At 49.2% G+C, this 27,707-nt stretch overlaps 1 protein-coding gene across 2 annotated transcripts in view; it reads left to right on the top strand.

Moving 5' to 3' along the window:
* GMDS (GDP-mannose 4,6-dehydratase) overlaps window positions 1-27,128 on the top strand; it is a 596,023-nt gene extending 568,895 nt beyond the window's left edge. For both annotated transcript variants that reach the window (XM_087858114.1, XM_045811502.2), the window contains 2 exons: window positions 26,304-26,372; window positions 26,682-27,128. In XM_087858114.1, coding sequence (XP_087714240.1) covers window positions 26,304-26,372; window positions 26,682-26,744 — 132 coding nt within the window. In that variant the 3' untranslated portion in view covers window positions 26,745-27,128. The remainder of the gene's footprint in view (window positions 1-26,303; window positions 26,373-26,681) is intronic.
* The last annotated feature ends 579 nt before the right edge of the window (window positions 27,129-27,707 follow it).

Below are 27,707 nucleotides of genomic sequence, written 5' to 3'. Positions count from 1 at the left end.
TTGAATTTAATTAAAATAAAATTTAAAAAAAAGAAGAAGTCAAGATTACAGATGAGAAATGACACCAGTTGAGTGCATCAAGGTGATGCCATGAGGGTCAGAGGCGGAAAACCTGTCTGACCAGCATTAGGACCCCTGGGCGACTGATAGGAGTGGCACAAACTGAGGAAAGAAATAGTAAAGCCAGGGATCCAATGGGTTGGGGATCTGAATGACCAAAAGTGGACTGGAAGACTAAAATAAAAAGCAAGCAAGCCTGAGAGGTCAGGGGGAAGCTTAAGCAGAAATGGATAACCTGGCAGATATCGGCAGAAGGCCAAGGCAGCACTCCGTGCAGATGTATGCGTGCGGAGCAGCCTTTGCACATGCGACAAGCAGGAGAAGGACAAACAGCAAAATATAGACCGCAGGAGACCTTAAACAGTGTCTGAGCTGGCAAACAAACAAACAAAAACCAGGCTCTTAGAAAACCTCCTACTGATTTCAGATCTCCCAGTGCTACCAAGAATATGCTCAGATTACTGTCTCGGAGTTCTGTATCACTATCAGTAAAAAGAACATAAAACAAGGAACTTTTGGTTCCCGACACGTACATTGCGGAGGATAGCCAGTTGAGCATGTGATTTTGAAGCTCATGGGGGTTTTTTTGCCAATGCATGCTTGGAAAACAGGCATCTGTGCGGTTGTTTGTCCAGGACAGGAAGGAAGAATGATTCTGTCATTATGAAGCGCCCAGCTCCGCAGATTTTCACGAACGTTATCTCATCTAGTCCTCCTTACAGCTCTGTGAGGCAGAGATCACAGCTTCCATGTAAAGATGAACAGGGATTGAGGCGCCTGGGTGGCTCAGTCAGTTAAGTGTCTGACTCTTGGTTTGGGCTCAAGTCATGGTCTCAGGGTTGTGAGGTCGAGCCCCATGACAAGACCCCCCAGTCTGGCTCCATGCTCAGCGGGGAGTCTGCTTGAGATTCCCTCTCTCTCCATGTCTGTCTGTCTGTCTCTCATTCTCTCTTTCTCTCTCCTCTAAAATAAATAAATAAAATCTTTAAAAAATATATATAGACAAACAGGGAGGTGTAGAGAGACCGTCCCAGAAACATTAACACTGAGCAGTCACACCTGTATAACACTACCTAAAGGCCACATCCACATCCACTTTCTCCGAGGTCAGAGATGGGGGACGAGTAGCAAGTCTGGCCTCTGCCGAACCCGAGCTTCAGATCTCCTGGACAAGAGACCCACGTGTGTTCCAATCCCCAATGGCAGATACGCACAACTGCAGTTTTACCTGAAGGAGGTTGTGCACACAGCATAGTCAGAGCCTTGGTGACACAAGACCCAGAAATTGAGGCTCATGGAGCATCCTGGAAGGGAGTTAGTTCCAGGATAATGTCTTCTTCCTCTCTCTGTCCCTTGCCGGGAAAGTCAGAAATGCAAATCAAAGAATGTGAGCGTAGGACAGCCCATGAGAAAAGTGCACCCGGCCTTAGCAGTTCATTCCACAGCACTTCCTGAGATCAGCATGACTCTTTGAACTCGTCACTGAGTGCTCCTAACCTGCATGACAGGAGTGAGCTAGGACGTGATGAGAACAAGCCATGGGGGTGAGTGTGGGCTGCTTCCTACGTGCCACAGCAGGCACAAGTCTGCCACCCCCAAAGTGGCTCCTTGCCACTTGATTAGATCTAAGGGGAGTGTGCACACTGTTAATGGTGGCGAAACCCAGCGTGGCCATAATTATTGAGATAAGGTGCTTGGAGGGAAACATGTACCTGTTGAACAGCAAGCCTTGTTCTCACCCCAGGAAGGGTCCAGGAGAACCACTCACCAGTGTTCAGGGTCAGTCTGGTTCTGTCACAGGCAGCGTCGCTGGCCCTGCCTCCCCAGAGGGGCATGGCAAGGCTGCTAGCTATTCTTCTGTTTCATTCACTCGTTCATCTTATTCCCAATCTAACAAGACTGCCATCATTCTCTACAACATTGAATCAATAGACAGTGAGTTAAGAGGGGTTTTCCCCTCTGTCCTTGTATTTTATCCTACTTGGTGATTAAAATGAAATAAGAATTGGCACGCTCCTTGGAGCCCTTCTGGTTCTACCTGGTTACTAATGGACTGTGGCGTATCTCACATATATTTTTTAAAGATTTTATTTATTTATTTGAGAGAGAGCACGAAAAAGGGCACAAGTTGAGGGGGAGGGGCAGAGGGAGAAGCAGACTCCCCGCTGAGCAGGGAGCCCCATCTGGGGCTTGGTCCCAGGACCCTGGGATCATGACCTGAGCCGGAGGAAATGCTTAACCGACAGAGCCACCCAATCGCCCCTCACATATTCTTAAATAGGTGCCACCGTAGCAAGCCATCGACGGCACACGGGACGGGGCGCGGCGATTCTTCAAGGAGCCTCTTCCCACCCGTAAAGGAAGACATTAACGTAGAGTCACTGGTTGTCTTCTTCTTGGCGAAGAGCTTGGCATTAAGAATGCCGTCCGAGGGGCGTCTGGGTGGCTCAGTCGTTAAACGTCTGCCTTCGGCTCAGGGCGTGATCCCGGGTCCTGGGATCGAGCCCCACATCAGGCTCCTCCGCTATGAGCCTGCTTCTTCCTCTCCCACTCCCCCTGCTTGTGTTCCCTCTCTCGCTGGCTGTCTCTATCTCTGTCGAATAAATAAATAAAACCTTAAAAAAAAAAAAATGCCATCCGAAGACGGGGTAGAGGCCAGTTTGGGAGCGAACGCTGGCTGTCCTTGCAGGGCTCACGGCTGCCCTGACAGGTAAAGCTCTTCGTGCTCCCAGGACTGTTGTTGACGCCGTCTCCCCAAACTGAGAACAGGGAAGGAAGAGGCTGTGGTCGTGGAGCTGTGGAGCCGGCTGAAGACCCTGCACGGAAGGGCTTGGTTACTCGCACGGTCAGACGGCCAGGCCGTTAGTTACTTAGGACCTCTCTCAAAAGCTGAGGTTCAGATTCGCTGGCCAGGAGGAGTGCTGGAAAGTTCACTGTGTTCTTTTTAGGGCTCTCTGAAAGATGCATTCTGGGAACTATGAAGCTGGGAACTGGTCACCCACATAAAGAAATAAAGCATGTTAGAACTATTTTCTTAAAGAGGCATCAGGACCGTAACATCTAAGAGGTACCTTTGCAGGACAGTAAAAATGTCTTTATTGAAGAAGGATGCAATAAACTTTCCTTTAGGAATGAAGAAGAGATGGTTTGGAAGGAAGAACCTACTATGGTCACTGGCCTTTTGTTGGAGAATGAGTTGGAATGTAGCAAAAGAGAAACAAAAATGCCCTTTGGCCTGCACATAAACAAGATGTAATAATTAGGGCAAGAACATTCGGATCTATTGCGTCTGTACCTTGTGTAACATCCTTTCATCTTACAAGGTGCAGTAATAGAGGATGTCAGTTCCTCTAGGAATCTTAGTTTAATGAATGCATTATTAGGAAAGTTTTAATGTATTATTACTTGTGCTCTACAAGAAGCTAGGTATACAGTGTTACAAACATTTTTAATGTTGTTGGCACATAACTCATGAATATAATGTGTTAAACTGAAATTGAGAAATTATCAGGTAGTCTGATCTCCCAAATTGACCTCTGAGACTGAGTTTTCTCATCTGTTAAAAAGTGAATGTTGCATACTTGAAACATGAGTTGAAGTGAGTCACGGCAAGACTGTATAAAAACCCCACAGTGCAATAGTGTCATTTCTCCCTCGTACCCAGGTTTATTTGCTGAGAGCCGCCTCACAACACTATCCTAAAACAGGACCCTAATGGCCAGAAAGGGTTAGTACACACCTGTGCCAATGAAGCACCATTTTATGGCAAGTGGTTTTTAGCACAATCTGAAACCTAGCTGTGAATAGTATTTTGTAGCAATATTCTAAATTAACACTTCTTTTAAAAATAAGAATTGTAATTACATTTGTCTATTTTAAAAGCTTGCCTTTAAAAAAGCTCATGTTCTCTCTAGTGCTGATTCTGTATAGTGTTGCCTTTATAGCCATTATATGTGGAAATTTAGAGCAATCAATTCGAAGAAGAGCTCCAGGGAGAAGACAGTTTATGTTGTAGATCCTTTATCAGCAAGGACTCCGCCACAGCCAGCAGAAATATTACGCAGGGAGGCAGCAGCCAGCGGTCACCACAATGTTTACACTTAGACCAATAAAATGCAGCTATTTTACAAGAATGATTTCATTTAAAATTGTTCCTAGTTGCAGTGTTTCATTCTTTGGGAGTGGTAATTAGCTAAGCTATCTGTGCATTAAAGGATTATGAAACTAACAGATCTGACAGTTCTCTATGCAAAACAGCTTTGCACTTTTGTGGAGGAAGCAAGAGCCATACTTTTCCTTGTATAGAGGAACATTTAACTGTATATTTTTAACATTAGTTCAAAACTTTTTTTTTTAAGATTTTATTTATTTGACAGAGAGAGAGAGAGACAGCCAGTGAGAGAGGGAACACAGGCAGGGGGAGTGGGAGAGGAAGAAGCAGGCTCCCAGCAGAGGAGCCTGATGTGGGGCTCGATCCCAGGACTCTGGGATCACGCCCTGAGCCGAAGGCAGACGCTTAACGACTGAGCCACCCAGGCGCCCCTCAAAACTTTCTTAACTAGAGTAGCAAGGAATAAGAGTTTAGCAGAAGTGATGCTTTTTGTATGTTTTTCTCCCATAAAGTCAGTAACGTTGTGTTGCTAGTTACAAACTTGAGCCGTACCTTAGGGAGCCGCCCTCCGTAGTGAAGTAAAAACGACCCGTAGAGCCTCCCGCGTGACTGAAGACAGGTGCACAGGCAGTTTCAAATAAGTAAGGAACTCAGCACGGCATGGGAGGGAAAGCTTTTCTTCAGCTCAAACTAGATGCTGAAATGTGCAGGTATGTTAAGAGATGTGACTGCTGTGATATCCTTTCACACAGAATAGCCACACTGCTTACATCGTCGCTTTGAAAGAATAACAGTAGGAGAATCCTGAGAAGAGAGGATACCATTGCCCAAATTACCGAGCCCCAGGCCTGTTCTCATCAAATCAGTGTTTCCTTCCTTCAAACGAGGAATCTGATCCCTCTTTCAGCCAACAGCTCTCGAGCACTCACCGTCGGCGGGATATGTGGCATTCACGTGCAGTATGGTAGCGTGGCATGAGCCCCCGCACATCAAGGGTGCCGGGGACGGAGCCGTGTCCGTGGGGGGAGCGTAGAGCTGCCCGAGTTTGAGGGAAGACCAGGTCACTTGGGATCAGCATGCTCTGGGAAGAGGCGGCATCTAAGCTGGTTCCTGAGGAATGGGTATGATGTGAGTAGGTCCAGACGGAGAGAAGGACATCCCAAGAAGAAGGAATGGCTTGTCCTTCCCACCCTGGCCTGAGAAGGTTTCCATGACTCTGCAGGACTCAGCCCAGACACCCTCTCCTCTGCAAAGCCTCTCTGTCCCATGAAAGAGGGGGTACCTCCATTTTTTCCTCCACTGTCCCCACTAACAACCCCGGTCGCTGAGCTGCTGTGATTGGCTTACGGGTCTATCTCCCCAGCCGTTCTGTGCTCAGCTAAAGGCATTGCGGTTTGTCTCGGTAACTGGAGTCTCAGCCACGTGGGTGCGTTCAGACCCTTCAGCCTACTGGTGACTGTTTTTAAAATTAAAACCAAAAACCAAAAAACAACAACCCTGCTCAAATTGCTGTCCCTGCAGGCCGGAGGCAACGCAGTGTTTCCCCCAGCAGTTGTGTGAATTACCTGGCTTCAGGGAATCTCCTGCTTCTGCTGGGCTCTCCATGCTTTTCTGGATCTCCTGCGTCTGCCATTTCTCACATCACATAGCAACTAAGACGTTCTGTCATCTCAAGGATGTGGCTGGCAAGCTATATCTTAATGAATAACACAGTTTAAAATCCTATATTAGACAGGCTGGTTCTCCCAGGTCCCTGGTCATTCTCCCTACGGAACACTGGCTCTCGGGAGATGGATCAAGCTCCTGTCCCTCTGGCACCTGCTCAGCTCCCCCCACCAGGTCTTGTCACCTTTATGCAAAGTCTTTTTTTTTTTTTAAAGATTTTCTTTGTTTATTTGAGAGAGAGAGAGTGAGACCGTGAGTGAGAGGCAGAGGGAGAGAGACTCTGAAGCAGACCCCGCACAGAGCCCAACTCCTGGCTCAAACCCCCAACCGGGAAATCATGACCTGAGCCAAAACCAAGAGTTGGATGCTCAACCCACTAAGCTACCCAGGTGTGCCTGCAGAGTCCTTTCCTACTCAACTCCCACCTAGCCAGGCCAGAGAAGGGGCAGGAAGCCTGCCCTCCCACGTCCAAGGGAGCCATCAAGGTGATCTGCTTGAGAGACAGACTGCTTGAGACCCACAGGCTCTCTGGCCCGGCTCGTGAATTAACCTCCCCACTCCAGCCTCGTGGCACTTAGCTCTGTACGTTCAGCATGCAGTACCTGGAACGTGGTGGGCATGCAATTCATGCTTCTTCATTGGATTTCTAGATTCAGGAAGGTGGGGGAGTCCTCAGTATATGTGTGCTTCCTATCGGTCCAACCTCTCCTGAAGGCAGGGAATCAACCTGGAAACTGTCAAATCAAAATCAAACTGTCAAAGATATTGGAAGTCAGAGGAAGAATTTGGATTTTACTTGGCAACTAATAGAGATTTCTAACTGAGGGAATGTCACAAAGAGCTTCTGAAAGAATGAGCAGCGTCCCAGGGAGAGAAGGGACACTGGAGCCAGGGAAACGCTGGTCTTTGAAGGAAGAGGGGACTGTTGTCATCCAAGTAGATGGGATCTGAAGGCCGTGAAAGGAAAATCTGAGAGCAAAAGATCTGAAAATGAATGATGTGGGCAAAATATAGAAGAAAGAACTAAAGTTGACCAGAATTTTAAGGGACGGAGAGGGTGGTAGTGGTTAAAATGCAGCAGGAGAGGGAACAGGTGTATTTAGTGGGGGGAATATATTGACTTCATTTTGAGCATTCCTGTATCCATTCAGCAGCTGCTTTTTGAGTGCCTCCTATGTGCCCAGCACAGTGTTGGATCCTGGAGGTAGAGATAAATGAGAAAGGCACACTTCAGTCCCTCGTGGAGCTTACATTTTAGGGAGGCTGACAGTAGAACAATAAACTAATTGACAAAGTACTTACAGTCTGTGAAAAGGGCCTGAAGGGACATGACTGTGATGGAGAGAAGCAGGAGAAGACTTCTGAAGGGGAGGGCCGGTGCTCAGGAGGCCATCCTACACACTGCCCGGGTCCCTGCAAGCGGGCAAGAAACACTTTCTGCCTGCGTGGAGCTTTCTTTCATTCGACTGGGGGAAAGAAGCTCAATGGTTAAAAGCAAAGGGCTTAGGAGTAAAGCAGGCCAGCCGTTGAAGCTCATTCCCCTCCACCCCCACTCCCCACTCTGTGACTTTAGGCAAGTTCCTGACTCTCAGTTTCCTCATCTGCAAAATGGAGATGCTATCTAGCACTCAAGTGACTGGAAGAATGAGCTGCTGTAATGCATGGAAACCACGTAGCAAGTGTGCTGCGGAAAGAGTGGTGGCACGAGGCACGGAGGCACCCGGCGCGCAGAGCGGTGCTGGGGGCCGTGCCGACACGAGGGGCCGGGGTCCCGGAGGCTTGCACCAACACCGCAGTGGTACCATGAAAACACACTGAGCGCGGGAGGGTGGCGTACGAGGCGGTGAGGAAAGCAGGCGTGAAGGGCCATCAGTGACGGGTCTTGAGCTGGTCAGGAAGTTCGGTTTAGCCGCGCTATGGCCCTTTTCTGGAAGTTGAGAGGAGAAGCAGGAGGCTTGGGGGCCACGTTGAGGGGCGAGTTGGAAGCCCGGCGGGGGGTATCACAGTGGTGATTGACCAGTTCCGCTGACAGGCCCCCAGTCACAGCCATCGTGCGGGCACCCGGGCCCGAAGGGCTTCCACGTGCATGGCGTAACTCACGTGTTTCCTCAAGGTGGGATCGGGGGTCTCACCTGGCAGGCGAGGGTCTTCCTGGGGTTGGCCCCTGGGGGAAAGGCAGCAGCTCGTCAGGCTGGAGGCTGCAGGCTACATGCTTGTGCCGTGGGCGTGGGCCTGCCAGGCCTGGCCTGCACAGCCGGCAGGTGTCCAGGGAGGAGCTCGAGGTTGCCAGGGCAGCAGGCAGGAAATACAGAGTCAGGACCCAGCGGGATGCCTGCCATGGGGCTGGGCCTCGGGGCTGGGAGGATAAGCATCTGGGGAAGCTGGGGGCTCGAGGGGGGCTGTGAGCCCTGGGAGCAGGTCGCTAAGGCAGAATCCAGACGTGCTTTCCAGGGGGTGCTCACCTTCAGGGGGTTCTCTCCACTTGCCTCATGTAAGCAACTTGGGAGCCACTTGGGGATGGGAGGAATTAGAAGCAAGAGAACCTCAAGGGGTAGGGCAGACATGGAAGTGTCCAGCTAAACTGTGGACGGTCTGGGCTGCATTTCAAGGAGAGGGGACATTTTTCCTTATAATACCTATTGTGTACCCAGAACTGGGCTGGGTCCCAGTAACACCAAACTGAGTAAGACTCCAAAAATGCATATGGGTCTGAGGAAGTGATTCCAGGAGAGCTTTTCTGAGGATCCCCTCAGAAATTCTGATTCATTCAGCCTAGCTAAGGATCCCACCCACTCCACTTTTAACAAATCCACAAATTTGCTGAGGGTCACTGATTTTTCTGAGGAGACAGAGATCAAGAAAGGTAACCAATAAGAAAAGGAAAGGAAGTACCGACTTGATCTGCCTGATGCCCACCTCCCCTTGCAGACACCCCTAGAATGTAGCTGTGTCCACTCTTTCAGGGCCAGAGGTGGTGGTTAAAAGCCCCTGAGAAGTCCCCATAAGCAGCTCTTCCAAAATAGAAAAAAAGAATTAAATAACAAGAAGACAAGAAAAAGCTCAGAGTGAGGAGGGGTGTTATGTGAGGAACAAAGGTAAGGGGGTGTGTGTGGCTGGCTGTTCCTGGTGGGCATTAGAGTCAGAGTCACCCAGCCCCAAGCACCACTGAGGGCCACTGACTTCCTGTAGGACTCTAGGGACAGCCCCTGCTGGGCCCCAGCTTACCCAGAGCCTGATAGGACTGGCACAGCTGGCTCATAGACACCACCAGCAGGTCATGAAAGGGGGTTCTATAAAGTCGAAATATTACACTGTGTTTCTACGCATAAGGATGAATAAACACACTTATTTATAACTCGAGATTATGGTCACCAGGAAACCCAGTTCTCCAGCCCAGAGCACAGGGCCAGGTTGGCCTTAACGGAGGAGAGGGGAGTATTTTGAAGGTATAAAAGGAGAAATTTATTTTATCCCCCCACAAGACCAAGCATTTCAGAAAGGCCAGAAGAACAGTTACAGAGCTGATGGGAAGGAAATAAACTGAGATGAGCCAGATTTCACAGAAATGAAGCCTGCTGCTGTCCACCGGTATCTAGGGAACATGACTTCGACGCAGAGAGCACTGGGCAAAAAGGAGAGAGCAGTGCGGGGCGCAGAGCGCCCGGGGCATCCCTCCTTAGCTGGTAACCAGCAAGAAAGGACAGGAAATCCCAAAGGGGTAGGCGGGGTCAGGGCCTTCTTCTGGATGCTGAGGAACTTTCTAATGTGTTTCACATCGTTTTGGGGGAAAAGATTTGTTGAGTTGTTGGCAGCATTTCTATTTTCCCTTCATGAAGGTAAACCAGAGAAATGCAAGGCGCCCCCACAACATATATAAAATACTAAACAGAAGGTTGGCCACTATTTAAAAGCCTTTGCTGTAAAGGGCTCCTTCAGAAGGAGAGGAGAGAGAAGAGCATAGCAGAGAGAAACTGTTCGGGAGAAATGAGCTGTAAGCACCGGGCCGCCGAAGCGTGATGCTCTGTCTTCAGGCCTGAGCTCATCCGCCAGGATGGCTAGTGCGTCTTTTCCTCCTCCGCCCTCTGTGCCTCCTTGGATACAACGCGTGGCCAAGGCTCCAGTCAGAGGGGTGGTGGCGCAACAAGCACTGAGTCACCTGATACAGATCACAGTGGCCCTTCAGGTTCTGCCACAGGCTGGAGTCAGGCGGGCACTCACTGGGCTGTGAGGTGCCCTGACCATGGTTGACCGTCTCCCTCCTCTGAGAGGGAGAGGGTTAATCTTCTCTCCTAAAAGACCTCCTCTCTTCCACGTCCCTGCGGCGCTTTCCGTGCGCCCTTAATTGGCTTCCATTTATTTTTGCTAACTTGGTGACAGTGACTTAGGTCATCCCATGGGAACTTACTGTATCGGGTCCCACTCTCGTCCTCCAGGAACTCTGGGGTGCCTATAAGTGGGTGAGGACCCGAGTGAGCCCAGAGGTTCCTCTTAGGCCTCTGGGCTTCAGAAGTCCTGACAGAGACTGTCTGTGCTGCTCTGGCCTCTAGCCCTTTCTCAGGACTCCCTAAAATGAGTCCAATCTGATCACAAGCCCCTAGGTGGTCAACAGGTCCCCCAAGTGGATCCCCAAGGCCACCCCCAGGCATAGGGTCTGACGAGTAGCCAGAGGAAGAAACGTATCCGGGGATCTTTCTTGACAAAGCTATGTATCCTTACATCCTGGGTTCATTGCCACGTGTGACAGCTTCCCTCACCCCACCCTCACGGGTTTCTGACCAGCCAGCTCCCTGCCGCCACTTGGTGGGCCCTAGCCTAAGCTGCTTCCCCCACTTGGAAAGCTTTCCCAGGGTCTCTCGTAGCTGGCTCCTCCTTGTCAGTCAGCACTCTGCTGAAACGTCACCTGGTCAGCGTCCCTGACCCCCATTATTCAGCTGGTCCTGGTTTCCTCCTTGCTGGTTTGTTTACTGCCAGGACCCCGTAGTGGAGCCCGAGCTGCCGGCTGTCTCGCTGACTGCTGTGTGAGCAGCCTGGGGACGGTGCTGTGGGGACCCAAAGGTGCATTAGGTGTAACAGGGAAGAAGGCTGGAATGAGTTCAGGGCGTGGGGAGACAGCTGGGATTGAAGAGGGGAGGAGAATGAGCATGTGTGGAGGGCCTTCTGTGACAAGCACTCGACCCCTCACATCATTACCACAGCCCCAGGGTGTGGTACAAATGAGAAAACTGAGACTCATCTAGTGAATGGTGAACCTAGGTTTTCAGCCTAAGTCTCTCTGCCCTCAAGTCCCATGTGTTTTGACAGGGGTATGGTTCAAATAAATGAAGAGGAAGAGCGAGACTATGACAGGCTGGGGCGAACTATCTGTCTGATGAAAGGGGGCTGCCCATTGCTGCAGTCAGAGGTCTCGGTGGGGGCAATGCCAGGCAGCCACTCGGGAGAAGCAGCCCCAAGGCCTGGAATGGCCTCCGAGGCATCTTGCTAGACCCTCTGGCCCCGATGGAGCCTTCGCGATACGCGCTGCCAGCGGCCGCATTACGGAGTGCCCGCTCAGCATCGGCACTGGCTCAGCGCGCAGTAGCCCCACTCGTTACTGCTGGCGGATAGAGTACAACAGGTCTGTAAATTAGAAAGCTGAGGCTCGGGTAGTGAGCGACCGTACTGGGGTTCAGCTGAGGCCCAGCCCCACACGTCACGCTAAACTAGCCCTGAGGACTGGTCCACTCCACGCTGCCCCCAGCCATCCCAAACCTAGAGTCGCAGAAGATTCTGTAACACCTTTGTGCCCTTCAGCTCCTGATCCGACACCTACGCTGTCTTTACCTTTGCCCTTTGCTATCCTCCCTCCCACTCATTGTTCACGACCCAGCTCAGAGAGCGTTTACGCTGAAAAGGTTTCTGAGTGCCTTGGTCCCCACAGGGCCGTGGTCCCCTCCTCCGGCCCACTGTGAAAAGGAGCTCATCCTGGTTCCAGAGGGACAACGTTAAGACGAGTCCTCCCGATATTGATTTGTGCAGGTGTCTCGGTGACAGGCTTACCCCAAGGCATTTTCAAGGCCACCACAATGCTCATTCTCCTCCCCGTTCTTGTCACTCTTTAGGTCTCAACCCTGTCCGTACTCCCTCCACTCATTGGCCTCCCTCTCTGTTCACCTGCTCCTATGCCCACTCTGTGCTGTGGCACGCATCAGGTGGTATGCCACGAGCTCACTAGTCTCTACCACGGGACCTTGGGCTTCTCGAAGGCCAGGTGATTATGGCTACCGAGTGCATAGATGGCTGAATGTTGCCAGGATTACATGAGAAAATAGGCCGAAAGATCCTCTTTAAATAGTCAAGCTCTACACAGCTGTTGTTTTGTGATAAATATTACTGTTGTTACTACTGTAACCATGATGGTGATAATTAGACGTCTCCCTTCCTTTCTGAGCTCTCACTGTCCAAACTCTGGAACTAAGTCCATTTGGATAAGGTCTTTAGATACACGTGTTCTCCAGACCCGCTCTACTCTATCCAGATCCAGTAGTGATCTCCTTCACTACCCAAGACCCTGAAACGGAAAAGGTTATGCACCCTGAGGAATAGTTGTATTTCTGTTAGTCATGGTCATGGTGGCAGCATAAATAAGACCAGACAACTCTTTTGAATTCTGTGAGTTGAAGTCTTTTCATAGAAAAGGGTATTCTGAGGGGGTCATATACTGAGCAAAGGCCATTTGGAAGTTTCCCAAACACAGAGTTCCCATGTCAGGCGTCTCTTACTATTCCTTGTGGTCCTGGAAAGCCAACAGTTCCTAGAAGATTCCACCCCAAAGCCTAGTTCTGCCAGGGGATGTCCACCGGGAGTCTCACAGCCTAGTAGTGTCAGGGGGGCACAGACTGGAAAGAATCCTTCCGCAGGCAAATTGCCCACGGGTCTGTTTCAGCTGCTTACGAAGTCGTGATGGTCATGACCATTCCTGATGGTGCTTGAGGAGCCGAGTGGTGTTCTTTTAGAAAATGACATTAATCATAGGAACCAAAACAAAATACTTTATCTTCAATCCTGTTATAAAACCTTTCACCCGCAGCTGGAGAAGAATAATGAATTCACTTTTGCTCTACAATCCACGGCCGCATCAAACTTTTTCACAGTGTGCTGTTTTGACATCAAGAGCCATGTGCTTATGGCAGTGCGGTATCCCCTGATATGCCCCCTTTTCCTTCTGACTCAGGTCTCCACTCTCGCATCTGCTCTGCTCTACAACCTACTGACAGGCAGTCTAACCAGCAGTTGTGGTGTGTCTGGACCTCCGTCGAGGGCAAGCGCAGTCCCCTTCTGTTATGTCTTCCACAGTTCTCCAGGGTGGGACCTCACCCCCGTCTAGGGCGTCTGCCTGGTGGGAATGTGCGACATGACATATTGTTGTACACGTCAGCCCACTTACTAAATGGAGAAGAGGGGAGGGAGTTTAGAGAAATGGGCTAATTACCTGGTCTGGAGTCGGAGAGACCGGGCTTTGAATCCAGGCTCTACCACGAATGGACACTGGGCGTGTCACTTCACCCACCAGAGCCTCACTTCCCTCATGACGCTCGCACGACCATTAGAAAGTTTAACAGTACGAAGTATGTTAAGTGCCTCTGAGTGCATAGCACAGACAAGGGGCGCGACGAACAGACGTTGTTAGTGTCAGTCAGAGGGTTCCCCAAGTCCCCCACCCCTAGACCAGTCACTGGGCCCAGAGCCGTTCTGCAGTGGGTGGCAGGAGTCCTGAGCGGCGGCTGGGGGCGGGGGCGGCTCCCTGGCCCGCTGAAGAGGGAACCTCACTTAAGAGCCCCCTGAGTAGAGGCTTCCTGACCCGGCAACACTCCGCACGGCAGGCCATCTGATGATGATTTGCATCAGTGGGAAATTTATTCCCCCACTTAAACCACCATTTATTTATCACGCAGGTGCCTCAGTGACACGCACAGCCCCAAGATAGGTGTCGCAGTAAAACAGAGCGACATAACTTTGAACGAGTCCCAGTCTTCATTTTTGCCGGCCTTCCGACCCTGACTACTCCCTTGTCCGTCCTGGCCGGATCTTTAGAACACCTCTCTCCCCACAGCTCAGGAGTCCCAGGACCTTCCGAGTTGGTGTCAGTCTACAAAGATGGGCCTACTTTCTATGCCAATGAGGTTTTGTAGACTTGATGTGGCCAGAATTCTAGAACCATCCAACACTCTAGTCTCTGTCCCTCTTTCCTGTGTTTATCGCCGAGTACATCACGCACACCAAAGAAAATGAGGTTCCTGCTCGGTGCTTTCATCACCTTCCTGAGCGGGAGAAACAGCACAGAGATGTAAACATTCCTGGGACGGATTCCTCGTGGCTTGAGGAATTCACCCCTTGGTTTCCTCTGACATGTTGGAGGGTGTCATCTCTGTCATCGTTGAGCCCCCTTAGTTACTAAGAAGGACACCACGGTGGACGCTGCTCTGGAAATATCACATGGGCGAAGGCTCCAACTGCAGAGCCGTGTCCTAAAGATAGTCCTAGGAAAGAAGAGAAGAGCAAATCAGCAGCAACGGCAGAGGAAGTAGCATCGCGTGGCATTGCTGCCGTCGTGGCAGGTTTGGTGAAGGGGTAGGAGCTTTATATTTCTATAACCAAGAATTCCTCACGTTGGGCTAGAGCTGTTATTTCCAAAGCATTTTCACATACACTCAAGTGTTATGTTAGGCAAGCTGGCAGACTACGAACCAAACTCTTGTTTTATCTGCGGACATTAAAGCCCTGCTCCGCCGTGGGCAGCCGTGCAGCTCAGACTCCGGGCTTTGTCGTGAAGGCTGCTCTGGCTGCAAACAGAGCACCTGCCAAGGGTTACTGTGCAGAATGTCACACTTGGAGTCCCCACCAAAGCTTTCATCAAAGTCAACCTGATTATTTTCCACTGCATTTTCCTGAAAGGATGTTATGATTTTCTAGATGTTTGGTGGCTGGCGATAAATCAGGCTTTTATGATGTCATGTGAAAGGCCACCTCTCGGACTTCCTCCTGCCACAAGCCACAGATTAAAAGCGGGCTGTGCCGGTAGGGCATAGTGGACACAGGACGGTTTAACCCTTTCCTCGCGCGTCCTGAGGCACAGCTGAGGCTGTCCACTAGCTAGGGGTCATGGAAGAAGGTGAGCTGCCTGCCCCTCTCCTTCCTTTCACACGAACATAGCTGGGGCCTGTGGAAACTGAGCTCCTTTCTCTGTGTTAACCAGACTTCCTCAGCTAAGAGGCTTTGGCAACAAATCAAGAGCCAAAACAAGACAGTGTGTTTGTTCCATGGAATGATACAAGGGAACACAGGTACTTTTACAAAAGTAATCTTTCCAAAGAGTCTCTGTTTCATAATCATGAAATGAGAGGTTTCCTTGGAAAGGAGATAAAATCTAATGCTGGTGAGGTGATAAAAAGTTACCCTCGTACTTTGCTGGTAGCATTTGTAAATTCATACAATGTCTTCGAAAGCCATGGAAAGCCAAATCCTAGGAGTTCCCTATGAATCCTCTTTCCTCCAAATCCAGTCCTTCGGTGAGTCTTCTCTCTGTGGCCTCCGCGTGCTCCCCTCTCTCGCGGCCTCTCCTCCTGCCGCAGCCCCGCTCCCATTTAGCACGGCGCCCACACCCCACACCGATGTCTGAAGACATCCCACGGGACACGTGCACCCCCGCGCCCGAAGCCTCTAGCGACTCAGAACACTACGCAAACTCCGCATTGCGAGTAGTAGGCTGATAAAGGACTATGCATTTTAAAGTAAAGCCAGGTTCTTCCTCTGTAAATGAGTGAACCTTTCCATACAAAGACTTCGGTGAAAAATTGAAAACTCCAGCAAGTGTCAGTGCTGTGTCCCACTCACTTGAGAACTAGGGGGAAGAAGGCGGCTTCCAACAAGGGGAGTTGGCAGTGACAGTCTCACTCTGACCAGTATTCTGCTCCCACAGGAGGAAGTGAAGGGTGGGGCACCAGCTCCGCCCCTCGGGAGCTTGAACGTGTCCTCCTTCGGCCAGATGAGCTCCAGCCCTTCGACCGCACCCCCCACAGGTGCCAGCACAGCAGGCCAGGCTCCTGCCCTCTGGCCCCAGGAGGTCCCTTGGGCCCTGTGTCCTACGGGGCCAGCTGGGCAGAGTCCTGACTCCTAACTGCAGTAGTCCAGACCTAATCCCTTCAAGAGTGGCCAGGTGTTTCTAGGCTGGGTGGCACAAACACATCAAAGAGTGGCAACTAGTCCCTCAGCCACCCTTTTAAACATTTAGTTAAAAGTCAGTCCCATACTCACTTTGAAAAATTACACTGGCCTCTGAAAATCAGACTTGTGAACTAGTTGAGTTAGCCAGCTAGGTAATTGTGGCTGACCAGCTGCAGATACTCTAAGACTAGAGAGTAAAGTCTTACAAAAACATGGCTTTGCTGGGAAAAGCGTGGGCCCCATGGAAGGAATTACCCAGCAGGCCAGGTCTGGTCTGGCCTTTTTTACCTCTCCAACTTTGTCTTGGGCTCTGATACTCCTCGTTCATTTTGTCCAGACTCAATGGCCTTCTCTCTGCCCCTCAGACCAGGGGCGTTGCTCCCTAAAGTCCATGTACCTGTGGGGTCCCCGAGAGACCCTCTTACCTCAGGACCTCATGGGACTGGCTTTTTCTTGTCATTCGAACCTTGAATCCTATGTCACCTCTTTGGGAAGGCCTTCCCCACCCAGCCTTCCCGCTCTTTATCCATCGGGCTTCCTCTTCGGTCTCTGTCTAGCACTCTCAGTAGTGGACATGGTCTCACTCACATCTCCTGTACTCTGGACTGTCTCTCCCGACTGGAACGTAAGCTCATGACAAGAGCCTTGTCTTATCCACAGCTACTTCCTCAGCTCTAACACTATAAAATTTGGCAACAGACAATCAAGAGCATATGAAACGTTTACAGTAATTGGGGGAAAGTGGAATACAAAATCCTGTATACTCTGGTTACAATTATTCAAAAGATGATGATCTAAAAATAGGAGAAGTCAGGTTACATGCAAGGTTAAAGTAACATAAAAGCATGAAATAAAAACTATAAGACAATCCATGTAAAAACATTATATTTTCGGGGCACCTGGGTGGCTCAGTCAGTTGAGCATCGGACTCTTGAGAGCCCTGCATTGGGTTCCATGCTCAGTGTGGAATCTGCTCGGGATTCTCTCTCTCCTTCTCCCTCTGCCCCCCCCCCCACAACGCACTCAAAATTAATTAACTAATTAATTAATTAAATCTTTTAAAAGAAGATGACATTTTCATCTATGATGTTACTATAAGAAATTAAAAGGATAGCTTTCTCTATACCTTAGTGATAAAAGCAACAACAGCTAGCTTTAACAGCCTAAACTAAATTAAAAATAGTACTAGCTACATTCCGTGTGTAATCTTGAGTTCTCACAACCCTGCAAGATAGGTGATGTTTTCCCCATTTTACACCTGATTTAAAACCTGAGGCTCAGAAACACTGAGAAACTTGCCCAAGGTCACCCAGCTACGTGGTTGAGCCATGATATGAAGCCAGGTCTCTCTAGTGATATCTCTGTATTGTTGGTGGTGCCTAAGAATCCTTTGTTAGTGAGACATAAGTTATATACAGTGAAATGCACAGATCTTCACTATATATTTTGGTCCACTTTGACAAACGCATGCACTCACATGTGCTACGCTCCTATCAGTATAGAGAACATCACCCAAGAGTTTCTTCACACACCTTTCCTGTTGATCCTCTTCCCTAACAACCGCTGATCTAATATCTATCACCATCAATTCGATTGCTGGTACCAGAACTTCATACGCATTAAATCGTCCTGTGTCTACTCTTCTCTGTTCATCTCTTTCATCCAACATTGGAGTATGTTGGTATTTCCATATGTTGATACAGTATTTATTCTTTAGAGATCTTTGTGCCACTCAGATTAATGCAGCATAAAGTATATTGCTCATAGTACTATTTAGGGAGAGTTTGTCCCACTGAGCATTGTGAGTGCCGGACTGAGAATCAGAAATCCGGGCTTTTAGTCCAGAACTCTACCACTAGATGGCTTTGTGACATTAATCAAGTTCTTTAAATATCTCTATGGATGTGTTCAGGTTCCTCTTCTAAAAATACAAAAGAAAGACTCCAGGTAACATGTAGTATAGGTCCCCAGCAGCCTGGTAAACTCTCGGTTAACCATGATAATAGGAAACCAAATCAATGGATAGATAAAAATCATAGAAAAGCTCAATATCTGTCTTACTGCTTTTCTTTTCTCCATGCCTCTCAAAAACCTTACTAACAAATTCCTCATAATGGTCTTAATTTCTCCTCAAATATGAAAATCCCGAGAGAAACAACCGAAAAACAAGAACTTGGATGTAGTCAGCTGCCTGGTTGGCCCTAGGGTCTTAACAAGCTACTGAGGGAATGAGTGTTTGAAGGAACCTAGGGTGTACATTTGAACGGCCCTGTCATGTGATTGTATTTTGGTTGGGAGAAGGATGGATGGATGGATGAATTGAAAGAAGGAAGGAAGGAATACTGAAGTGAGTTTCTTGAAATTGAGTGACCTGTGGTACAATATAAATTGAGAAGAATCCCAAAGGAAAAAATATCTATCTTATGGGGGCATTCATATTACTTACAATATTCTTTAGTACTAATATTCAAGGGCAAGGCAGAGCCCTTTCTGTGGGGTGGCGCATATTTCCTAACACACTGGAAGGGAAAAAGCTGATGGAAAATCACCTTCCCCTGGTGCTCTCAGGGGTCCCCTGTGGCCCTAGTCGCCTTCCCCGAGGGACAAGGTGCCTCGTCTCCAGAGGCAGGCTGAAGCTGAGCTGCAGGACGGAGCTGGGCTCTCACCCCCACGGATACTTCGTACGGTGCTTTCATCCCTAGGAAATAGCCACCTGAAACAGATACAAGATCTCTTGGGTTGCATTTTGAATGTGATTGTCTGGAGATTTAATTAGCTGATGTGTGTAAAGTGCTTTGAGGGTAAAAAGTACTAAGTGGCAAAAGCAAAGGCAGCCCGCTTCTCGTGCTGCAGAGTGCCACCTGCCAGTTAGGTCACAACAGTCTTTAATCGGTCCACGTAAAGGTGCTTTATCTCCTTTCCTCAGGGTTTGTGTCACCTCCTACCAGCACGGGTAAATCTTTACACCCTAGATCCAGTTATTAACAGTAACCAGTAATTTCCAGCGAAGATGGTGCTGGCTTTGAAGCCTGGAATGCTGAGGTCACTAACAATCTTATCTCCCTTTCATGAACTGGCTGGGCATCGCAACTGTGAGTCAGCCCCCCGTATCAGCCGCTTAGAGTGAGGATCAGTGAAGCAATCAGAACCAAGAGGGCTCCAGTTACAGGACGTAATCTAGCTTTCCCTAGCTTGATACTCCTGTGAGCACCGGGGATCGAGAAATCACGCTAACGACAACAACAAAAATTAACTCTGAGGTTACAATTCTAGATGTAGAACGGGTACAGAAAGCCACAGCACCTCATCAATGCGTGTGACGCAAGGCGACATCCCCGAAATCGCACTTGCTTTATTGGAGGCAACCTGTTGAACACTGACCTCTGAGTAGACGGCTCCCCCAAAGCTACAAGGCACGGGCTTCTAAGAAATGCTTCCCTTTGCTCAGCCCACCCAGAGCCTGACTGAACAGGACCGGTCACAGAGGCCCCCAGGGCCGGAGGGTGCAGCCGGCTGGACAGTTGTGGGCACCGTGCTGGAAGGGCTCCCTGCTCCCTGCTCTGTGCCGTCAGAGGCGAGAGGAGCAGCTGGGCCTCCGTGCGGCATGAATGGCATGGGTCTGTGTGTCCGCTCCGGGAGGATAATGGACCACTGTCCTCGTCTCTACACGTCTCAAGCGTGTCTTCCTGAAGGGACTTTCTCCACAGCATTTTAAAAACTATTTAAAAGGAAGCTGGTGTGTTTAAGTCCTGTATTTCCCGCACACCGTGGGGTCGTCAGCGTGTCTCATTGAACCCTTTTTGCCTGACGGCCTCTCTCTCTCCATGCTAACCATATTCTTAGAGCACATGTAGAAAAGATCCGTCTATGTGTCGGCTGCACTCTAAATGCCATTAATTGGTTTCTCCCTTAATAAAGTGAACACTTTTTTTACCGCCTTAGGCTCTCCTGACATACAAGTGGGCGCCCGACGAAGACAATGTTCTCCTTGACTTTCCGCGCAGGCTCGGCCATGCTCGGTCGGCTTTTTCAGGGGTGTCGGGGGCTTACACGTGGACAGATGTATTTCTGTCCCTTTGTTTGGTAGCTCTTAATAGCTCCTGATTCAGAATGACAAATGCTATCAGCTGAAAAGAAGTGGTCCCCAACCCAGAAAACTGGGATCAACGACAGGTTACAGGGCCGTGGAGACGCCCTCGGGCACGCTCCAAGAGGTCGCTACGGCACATCCTGAGCCATAACTGACAAGCAGGACTCGCATGCCAGGCCACCAGTGGAGGTGACAGTGGCGACGATGTGAGGGCTCTGCCGCGCTTTCAGTCCGGGGTACATATGTGTCGCCCTGTGCCAAGTGCCTCCCAGCAGCCTCCGCCCGGGGAACTGAGGACAGGGACACAATGCAGGGCCTGCTCACACTGTTTTGCTCCCTTTGCCACTTTATCTCCACTGTCAGTATGCTTGTCGGAGCCGGTGCTGACTGACTCAATTTCCCTGAGGTTGAGCCCGAGCATTGTTTGGGGTCTGACGGCATTCTGTCAGCCCCTGCTGATGGACAGTCCCACTGAGTCCAGCTTCCTGAGCAGACGAGACAGCCTGCTGTTTTCTTCTTGTCTCTTATCACCCCTTGTCATTAAAGGAGAGGCCTGGCTTCAACTTCAATTTGTGCTGATAGGCAGCAGTAAAAGGGAAGCGAGGGGGAAATGTTCGTTGCCGTTATTAAAGCCATTGCCTTTCTTACTGCTCTGAGATTCACTCCCCGTCCGGGAAGGTTTCAATCAAATGATGTATTTGTGAGCGTGTGAGAGTTTAAACAGCCCGGTAAGAGACATACTGTATTGCAGACTTTCTGGGAGAACTCTTCACTTTCTGTTTTTTCCCATTCTTACCAACTCCCAGCTGCTCATCTTGAATCTTGACTGGGATACCCTGTGCAACTTTAAAGATTTTTCCATTTTGCTGAAGTTTGCTTTGTTTTGGTTTGGTTTTTTGTTTTGTTTTGTTTTTAGCATTTCTTTCTCTCTAAAAAGACGTCTTTCCCCAAGAGCAAAGTTTTCTTGCTCACTCCGCCTTGGCATAAAGTTAGATCAAGAACCGAATTTGTTTCATTCTTTTATTCCCTTGGAACCTGAGCTATTCCTCAATTTTGCTTTTTTTATTTTTTTTTTGAAAAGTAGAAATGGAAGAAATGAATACCCAGTGTTACAGTTCCATATTTTAAATTGTTGAAGATTTTTAAGCAGGTCTTTCACCCGTCTTAGTTTTCCTTATTAACATCCCCTGTCTATACATCTTCTCCTTATTTATAGCACTCAAGAGTCAATTTATTTCAATAAGCACATTAGAAATTTAACAACATCCTGGCAAAAGAGCTCACACTTTCAAAATGTTTCCCCACCTAAACAGATGTCCTTTGCAAACCTCACAGCTGACCTGTTGAGAAACATGGTATCCAACACATAATTTGAAATAAATATTAAAATTTTCCCAACACAACCACAATGTAAAAGGGGAGAGAAAGAACATGACTCGATGAACTTTGAAATGTTATCCTATGTGATCAATCTATTTAATAGCATTCCCCACAGTGATTTTAGGGGAGGTGGGTGGGTGTTAAAGGCATTTAATGTGTTAAATAATGATCAAAATTTGAAAAAGATAGGGGTGCAGGGTGGGGGGAGGAAAGAAAACTAAGTGGTGTTATTTAAAGATGTGTTGTTATCTTGATCGAGATAAAAAAAAAAAAAAGGCACCCAGGAGATTTGAGGAAAGGGAACTATAGTTAGAGTAGAAGATAATGGCACAGCATGGTCTCTACTTTTCTGGATTTTATGTTAACTACTGTGGGCTCAGGAACTGGCTTAATGACTTTTCCAGGATTTGGTCTGGCCCTTTATCAGTTCACTATAACAAGAACATAAGCCAGGAAAGCCTGAAAAATTGCTGCAGCAAAACATGCCCTCCTACCGTGCTGCTGTTTGCAACTTCGGCCATTGGCATTGGGCCTGTAGGGTTTATGCCTAGACAGAGCCGCTGTCAGAGGACCGCTCCGAAAGGTCTGACGAGTCAACGGTAGTCAGGGAGTCCGAGAAAAATTAAGGGGGCTCTAGGCTCTGGACATGCACATTTTGTCTTTGCTCAAGCTGTTTTGCTGCTGTAAAATGCTCAGCTAAACCTAATTGAATTTGACAATAATAAATCACATGTTGAAACTGTATAGCTCACCTAAGGGATAGCAATGGAAACAGTGAAGACACCAGAAGCCAGAGTTCAGGAAATGTCATATTCACATAGAAATGCTTTAAATTTTTCCCAGAGCTTTATTGTCTCTTTTTTTTAACGAAAAGCTCCAGACCACCCAGTGCACAAAGTCCATTTTGGAAACTGTACATAAAATCTTCTCTTTAATCAGTTCTTGCCCCTGTTGTCATACTATGACTTGAAGCCTATAAATAAAGAAGGAACCGAACTGTCAAAAAAGAAGAAAAGAGCAAAATAGATGAATCATTCTTCTCTCTCGTCCTTAGGAGCTGATCACGCCCCAGTGGAGAGGATTTGTGAAATGTAAAAGGAAACTATATTGTGACCTGATCTGCCCCCCTCCGTTGCTCCACACAGTCCTGTGAGCAAAGCAGTTAATTCCTAACGTCCTTGTAGGAGTCCAGCTTCCACAGTCCCATTTCTCTTCATGCTGGTGGAAGCTTTATTTAAAGAAGCGTTCCCACGTTCTTGCTGTCATTCCGGAGTCCTATGTACTCCCATGCCACACTTGCCCGCACCACCCTCGAAGTCCGCCCTGTGCCCCCCCCCCAAACCCTGCAGCCTAAATCATTTACTGTCTCTTTCCTCAAAAGGACACAACAGAAAGAAGTAAGAAAGTCCTTCAGGAGAAGTGAAGTGTAAAACAAGCTGGGATGTCCCTAATCTTTCCCTCCAAGTTGATTGGCGCACGGGCACACGGACTAGTCTAGATGTTAGCTCAGTAGCAGCTGGCGTAGAGAGCTGCTGCTTTGTTTTGATGGAACCTCATCCTTTTCCTTCACAAGGTCTCTTGGTCTAATTAAATTTCAGGGAGACAGAGCCTTGGCAGAAGGTTAAAGTAAGCTGCTAGCCTGGAATGCAGGAGTTGGGCTCAAAACTAAATTGGGAAGTTTAACTGGGTGCGTCTCTGGTTTCAATGAAATACTTTTACAGTGTATGGTAGCAATGTCTGTTTCTAAGCTTTTGAAAACCATTTTTCTTTTTCCTTAATTGTAGTTCCCTAGTTGTTTTTATATTATGAGCTACTTGTAGAAAAATACAGGAAACATAATTACAATACAAAGCTCCCTTTCCCAAGCCTACTGAGATCACTTGAAGCCAAACTGGGTTTTAGGGTTTTGCTAACTATAAGTTCAGAGCCATGAATTGCATCCTATGTAATGCTGGTTGATTTACAGCAAGTGTTGTGTGATTAAACAATAACCATGTTTCTTCGAGCTATAGAATTGAGGGAGGGCTGTGTTGCTTCATGACGCCACATTTCACAGCTCTCTGGGGAAAAAGAATGAATATCTTTGTGTGACTCTTACAGTAAAATAGAGAAGTACTGTGACAGCGTATACAAGTTTATTTAGGGAAAGGAAAGAGAAGTAATTAATTTGTTTTTCCAGCTCCATGCAATGTTGAATTCCTAGTTATTAATTTTTGTATCCTACTTTTCCTGAAGAATCTGTATATGGACTGTTCGGACCAGCAGAAATAACTTGTTTGACTATTAACACCCTGGAGAGGAAATCAGTACTTCGGTGTATTGTGAAATGCAAAGCCTTTGGGAGTTTGATTTATTCAAGCCTAAAAAAGTAATGATGGATGATAGAGAATGAGGGCCGTCGACTGTAGTCTGTAAGAGAACAACTCCAAGCATACAGTGCAGGAGCCCCCCTCAATTCAAGGTGGGTCCGTTCCAAGCCCCACCTCCAGTGGATGCCTGAAACTACGGAGAGCACCCAGCCCTATACAGACTGTCTTTCTTCCTATACGTACATACCTATGATAAAGTTTAATTTATAAATTGGGCACATAAGAGATTAACAATAATAACTAATAATAAAATAGAAAAATTAGAACAACATGCCATAATAAAAGTTATGTGAATGTGGTGTCTCTCTCTCAAAATATCTTACTGTACTGTACTTACCCTTTTTCTTGTGATGCTGTGAGATGATAAAATGCCTAGTGACCAGAGGAAGTGAGGTGTGTGAGGCAGGCACAGGGTTAGGCTACCGCTGACCTTCTGACCCGTTGCCTGCTCAGGACTCAGCTGCGAGAGGGTAACTGAAACCTCGGGAAGTGACACGGAGGATAAGGCAGGACTACTCTATGTCCATTCAGAAGTAGCACCCAGACACCCTTTGATATGGAAGTCTTAGCAGTGAGGGTGAGCAGCCCGGGTTCTGCCCAGCCCTGTGGCCTCTCCTGTCACGAAGCCCCTGACGGCCACCTTTCAGGGAATCTGAAGAAAATCACTGGGGCAGGCTTTCAATTGTAGCTTCATTCTCTGTTCCTTTCGCTTGATGTAACTGGTTTTAGGTTGTTCTTTAATATTGTGCTTGTGTGTAACTAGAATAGCTTCTCAAACGGGTATTTCTCCTGTTTTAAGTTCGGCTGTCTGTCGTACTGCCTTCACATTCTTCCGTTTTAAGGACTCATCTTGTGTACTATTCGATGAATACATTTGTACAGGGACAAGCTAAATGTTTATCCCACCCCCCCCAATGGTCTGTTTCAAAGTCTGTGTCTTTCCGTTTTCTTCCTTCCTTTCTTCTTTCTTTCCTTCCTCCTCTCTCCTCCTTTCCTCCCTCCCTTTCTTTTTGCAAATCATCTTGAAATTCTCATCTCAATTTTCTTCTAAATCAGTCTTCAGAAATCTGTAATAAGAAATGGGTGAGTGAGGGCTGAGGTGCGGGGTTAATATTCTCCTGTAGTTTTTCGTTTAGCCAGTTTCCTTCTCAAGGAAGGCTCTTAAATGGACGGAAACTCTTCTGAAGCAGTTCCATGTCTGTTCTGGTAAAGCTGAGCAGGGCAGACCCTACCTGAGTCATTGGCGTCTTTTATACGTATGTATATATATAAATTTTTATTTATATTTATTTTTGACAAAGGCCCTGTCAAATGGGATATATATATTTATATTTTGACAAAGACCCTGTCAGATGGGATGAAAAACTCAAGGATCAAGCAAATGACAGCTTGAGCTTCCTGTACGGGAGCTGGAGGTTCGTTTAAAAATTAACTTGATCTTGCATCAGAGCGGTTAGGGAGCACTGCGCAGAGCAAGGCGTGCTACCGAGCTGAAGAAGCTGCAGGGTGCTTGCTCTTGCTGCATTTTCAAACTGCCGGTTGCCACGGATTAGTGGCTCGTGAGGGGAAGTAAGTGGGTCGAGATCATCATTTTCTGAGGAATGGGCTAGAACAGACTAGAGTAGAAACTACGGTGTGTCGTGCCCCCGGACAGTAAGGGCGAGGATCGCTTGGTGAAACTTCAGTTTCGTTTCATGCGCGCGTGGGCGTGCTGGATGGCAGCGGGAGCCCGGTCTCCCGCGGGTCTGGGAGGCTCGAGGCCACCGCCCGGAAAGAACTGCTCTGCGGACCCAGAGTGAGCCGGGGCTCCGTTAGGGGGCACCCGGCTCCCCGCCGCGGAGAAGCGGGTCCGCCGACACCGCGCGCCCGCACGCCGCCGCCCGGGCACCCCCGCGTCGCGGAGCCTCCGGGGAGAGTCGGGGCGCGCCGGCGTCGGGCACCCGGCTGTCCGCGCGGCTGCGGGAGAGGAACGCGGAGGCGGCGCGCGGCGCGGGGGCGGGCGGGGGGCGTCTGCTCACCACTCCGCTCCTTGCCTGGGAAGTGCAGTAATTCGAAACAGTTCTCACAGTAGCGTCCCTGACAACTTAATGTTTAAAAAAAAAAGAAAGAAAAGTCATTAAGCGTCAGTGGGACGCGGTGGAGGGGAGGGGTGGACAGGAGGAGATGGCTGGGTGAGCCGGGGACGGCACCGCTGTCAGGGTCCTCACTGGTCTATGCAGCGCATTCTTACACGCGACCTTCGCAAGATTTACTGCTCGCGGAGCCGCGACTGAGCTGGCCTGGAGGGGACCAAGGGAGGGAAACAGGGAGCCTTGAGCCTTGAGAGTTCGCCCGCCGCCAGCCCCGGGGGGTGGGGGTGGGGGTCCCTGCGACTCGGGTCCCCGCCGCCCCCGACCCACGTCTGCTTTCTCTCTCCCTCCCCCCGCAGGACTTTCTGCAAGGAGACTGCACCAAAGCGAAACAGAAGCTGAGCTGGAAGCCCCGGGTCGCTTTTGATGTAAGTGCCTTTCTTTCCGGGTGGAACCCGCTGGCCCGCTCGCTGCCGGGCTGGTCTGGGCCGGGCCCAGCGGGAGGGGTGGCCCGCCGGCGAGGCAGCGAGGCGCCCGGAGCAGCCGCGCTCGGGGCCCCGCTTGGCGCCCGAGGTGCCCCAGGCCTGGAGGCCGAGGAGGGGGCGGGTGGAGGCGGGTAGGGTGGAGGGAGGGTGGCGGAGGCCTCTCCAGGCGCGCCCCAGGGGGTGGGGGTGTCACCCGGAGAGAGTGGCAGAAACTCCTCCCTCACCGCCCACCCCCTGCGTCTCGGGTCCCAGGAGCTGGTGAGGGAGATGGTGGACGCCGACGTGGAGCTCATGAGAAACAACCCCAACGCCTGAGCGCGGCCGCGGACGCCCGCGCCGCCCCTGCCGGCCTGTGGCCCCTGCTTGGAATCAGCGGGTGCGGGGCCGCAGGTGTGATCCCGGGAGGGGCGCGCGAATCCGGCGGGTTGCCTGCTCACCCCCGCTGCCACGGCGCCTTGTCCCCGCCGTTAGGGTCTGGGGCCGCTGAAGTTTGTAGCAGCCGGGACGTGGCACTCCGGGGTTCGGCCCAATTTCCTTTTGTCGAGGCCTCTTATGAACGGTTTTGAGAAATCAGCAAGATGTTTTAATCACATGTTCACTGTACTTGAAATTATGTCATTAGACAACTGAAAATTTGGGGCTTTCAAATTGTTTTTCTCTTTTCTTATTAAAAATGGCCTTTCTATGAACTAGCAATAACAGAGTCGATGTCGGTGTTTTTCCTGAGGTATAAAAGGGCCACCAAACAAAAACACCCAAATTCTTGCCTTGGAGTGAAATAGCTTCCTTCAGGCCTCCCTCCCTTCTGAGAGAGCCCCTGCAGGTAGACGCCCGCTGGGCCTGAGCCTGGCTTTTGCCGGAGCCCTCTCCTAAGTCTCTGCCTGGGACATTTCTTTCCCCCTTCTGGTGACAATAAGCCACTCTATCCAGCCGATGTGGAAACTCAGTTCCTGAAGAAAGGAGGCATTCACACCCCCTCCGGTCTCTGCTGACTATAATTAGAACCCACGGGGCTCCCACCGTCTCAAAAGAAATCTTGAGAAATAGAGGGGGGCCAGAAGAAGAAACTTGAAGGTAAGTAAATATTGTTGGAACATTCCATGCCAAAGCCCCTGAGTTACCCAGAGGTCTCTGAGCCCATGCCTTTCCTTGTGGTCTAGATCTTTCACACAAGACTTACTTCCAACCTCTTCTCAGTACTAGATCACTTTTTTAAATCTAATTTTGATTTAATCATTCAACCAATTTATATGAAGTGCTTAATATATGGCAGACATT

The sequence above is a fragment of the Ursus americanus genome, chromosome 32 (assembly GCF_024610735.1).
Source record: "Ursus americanus isolate L20-20 chromosome 32, mUrsAme1.1.p, whole genome shotgun sequence".
NCBI lineage: Eukaryota > Metazoa > Chordata > Mammalia > Carnivora > Ursidae > Ursus > Ursus americanus.
The sequence above is the reverse complement of the archived record's forward strand: the minus strand, read 5'-3'. Positions and strand labels throughout refer to the sequence as shown.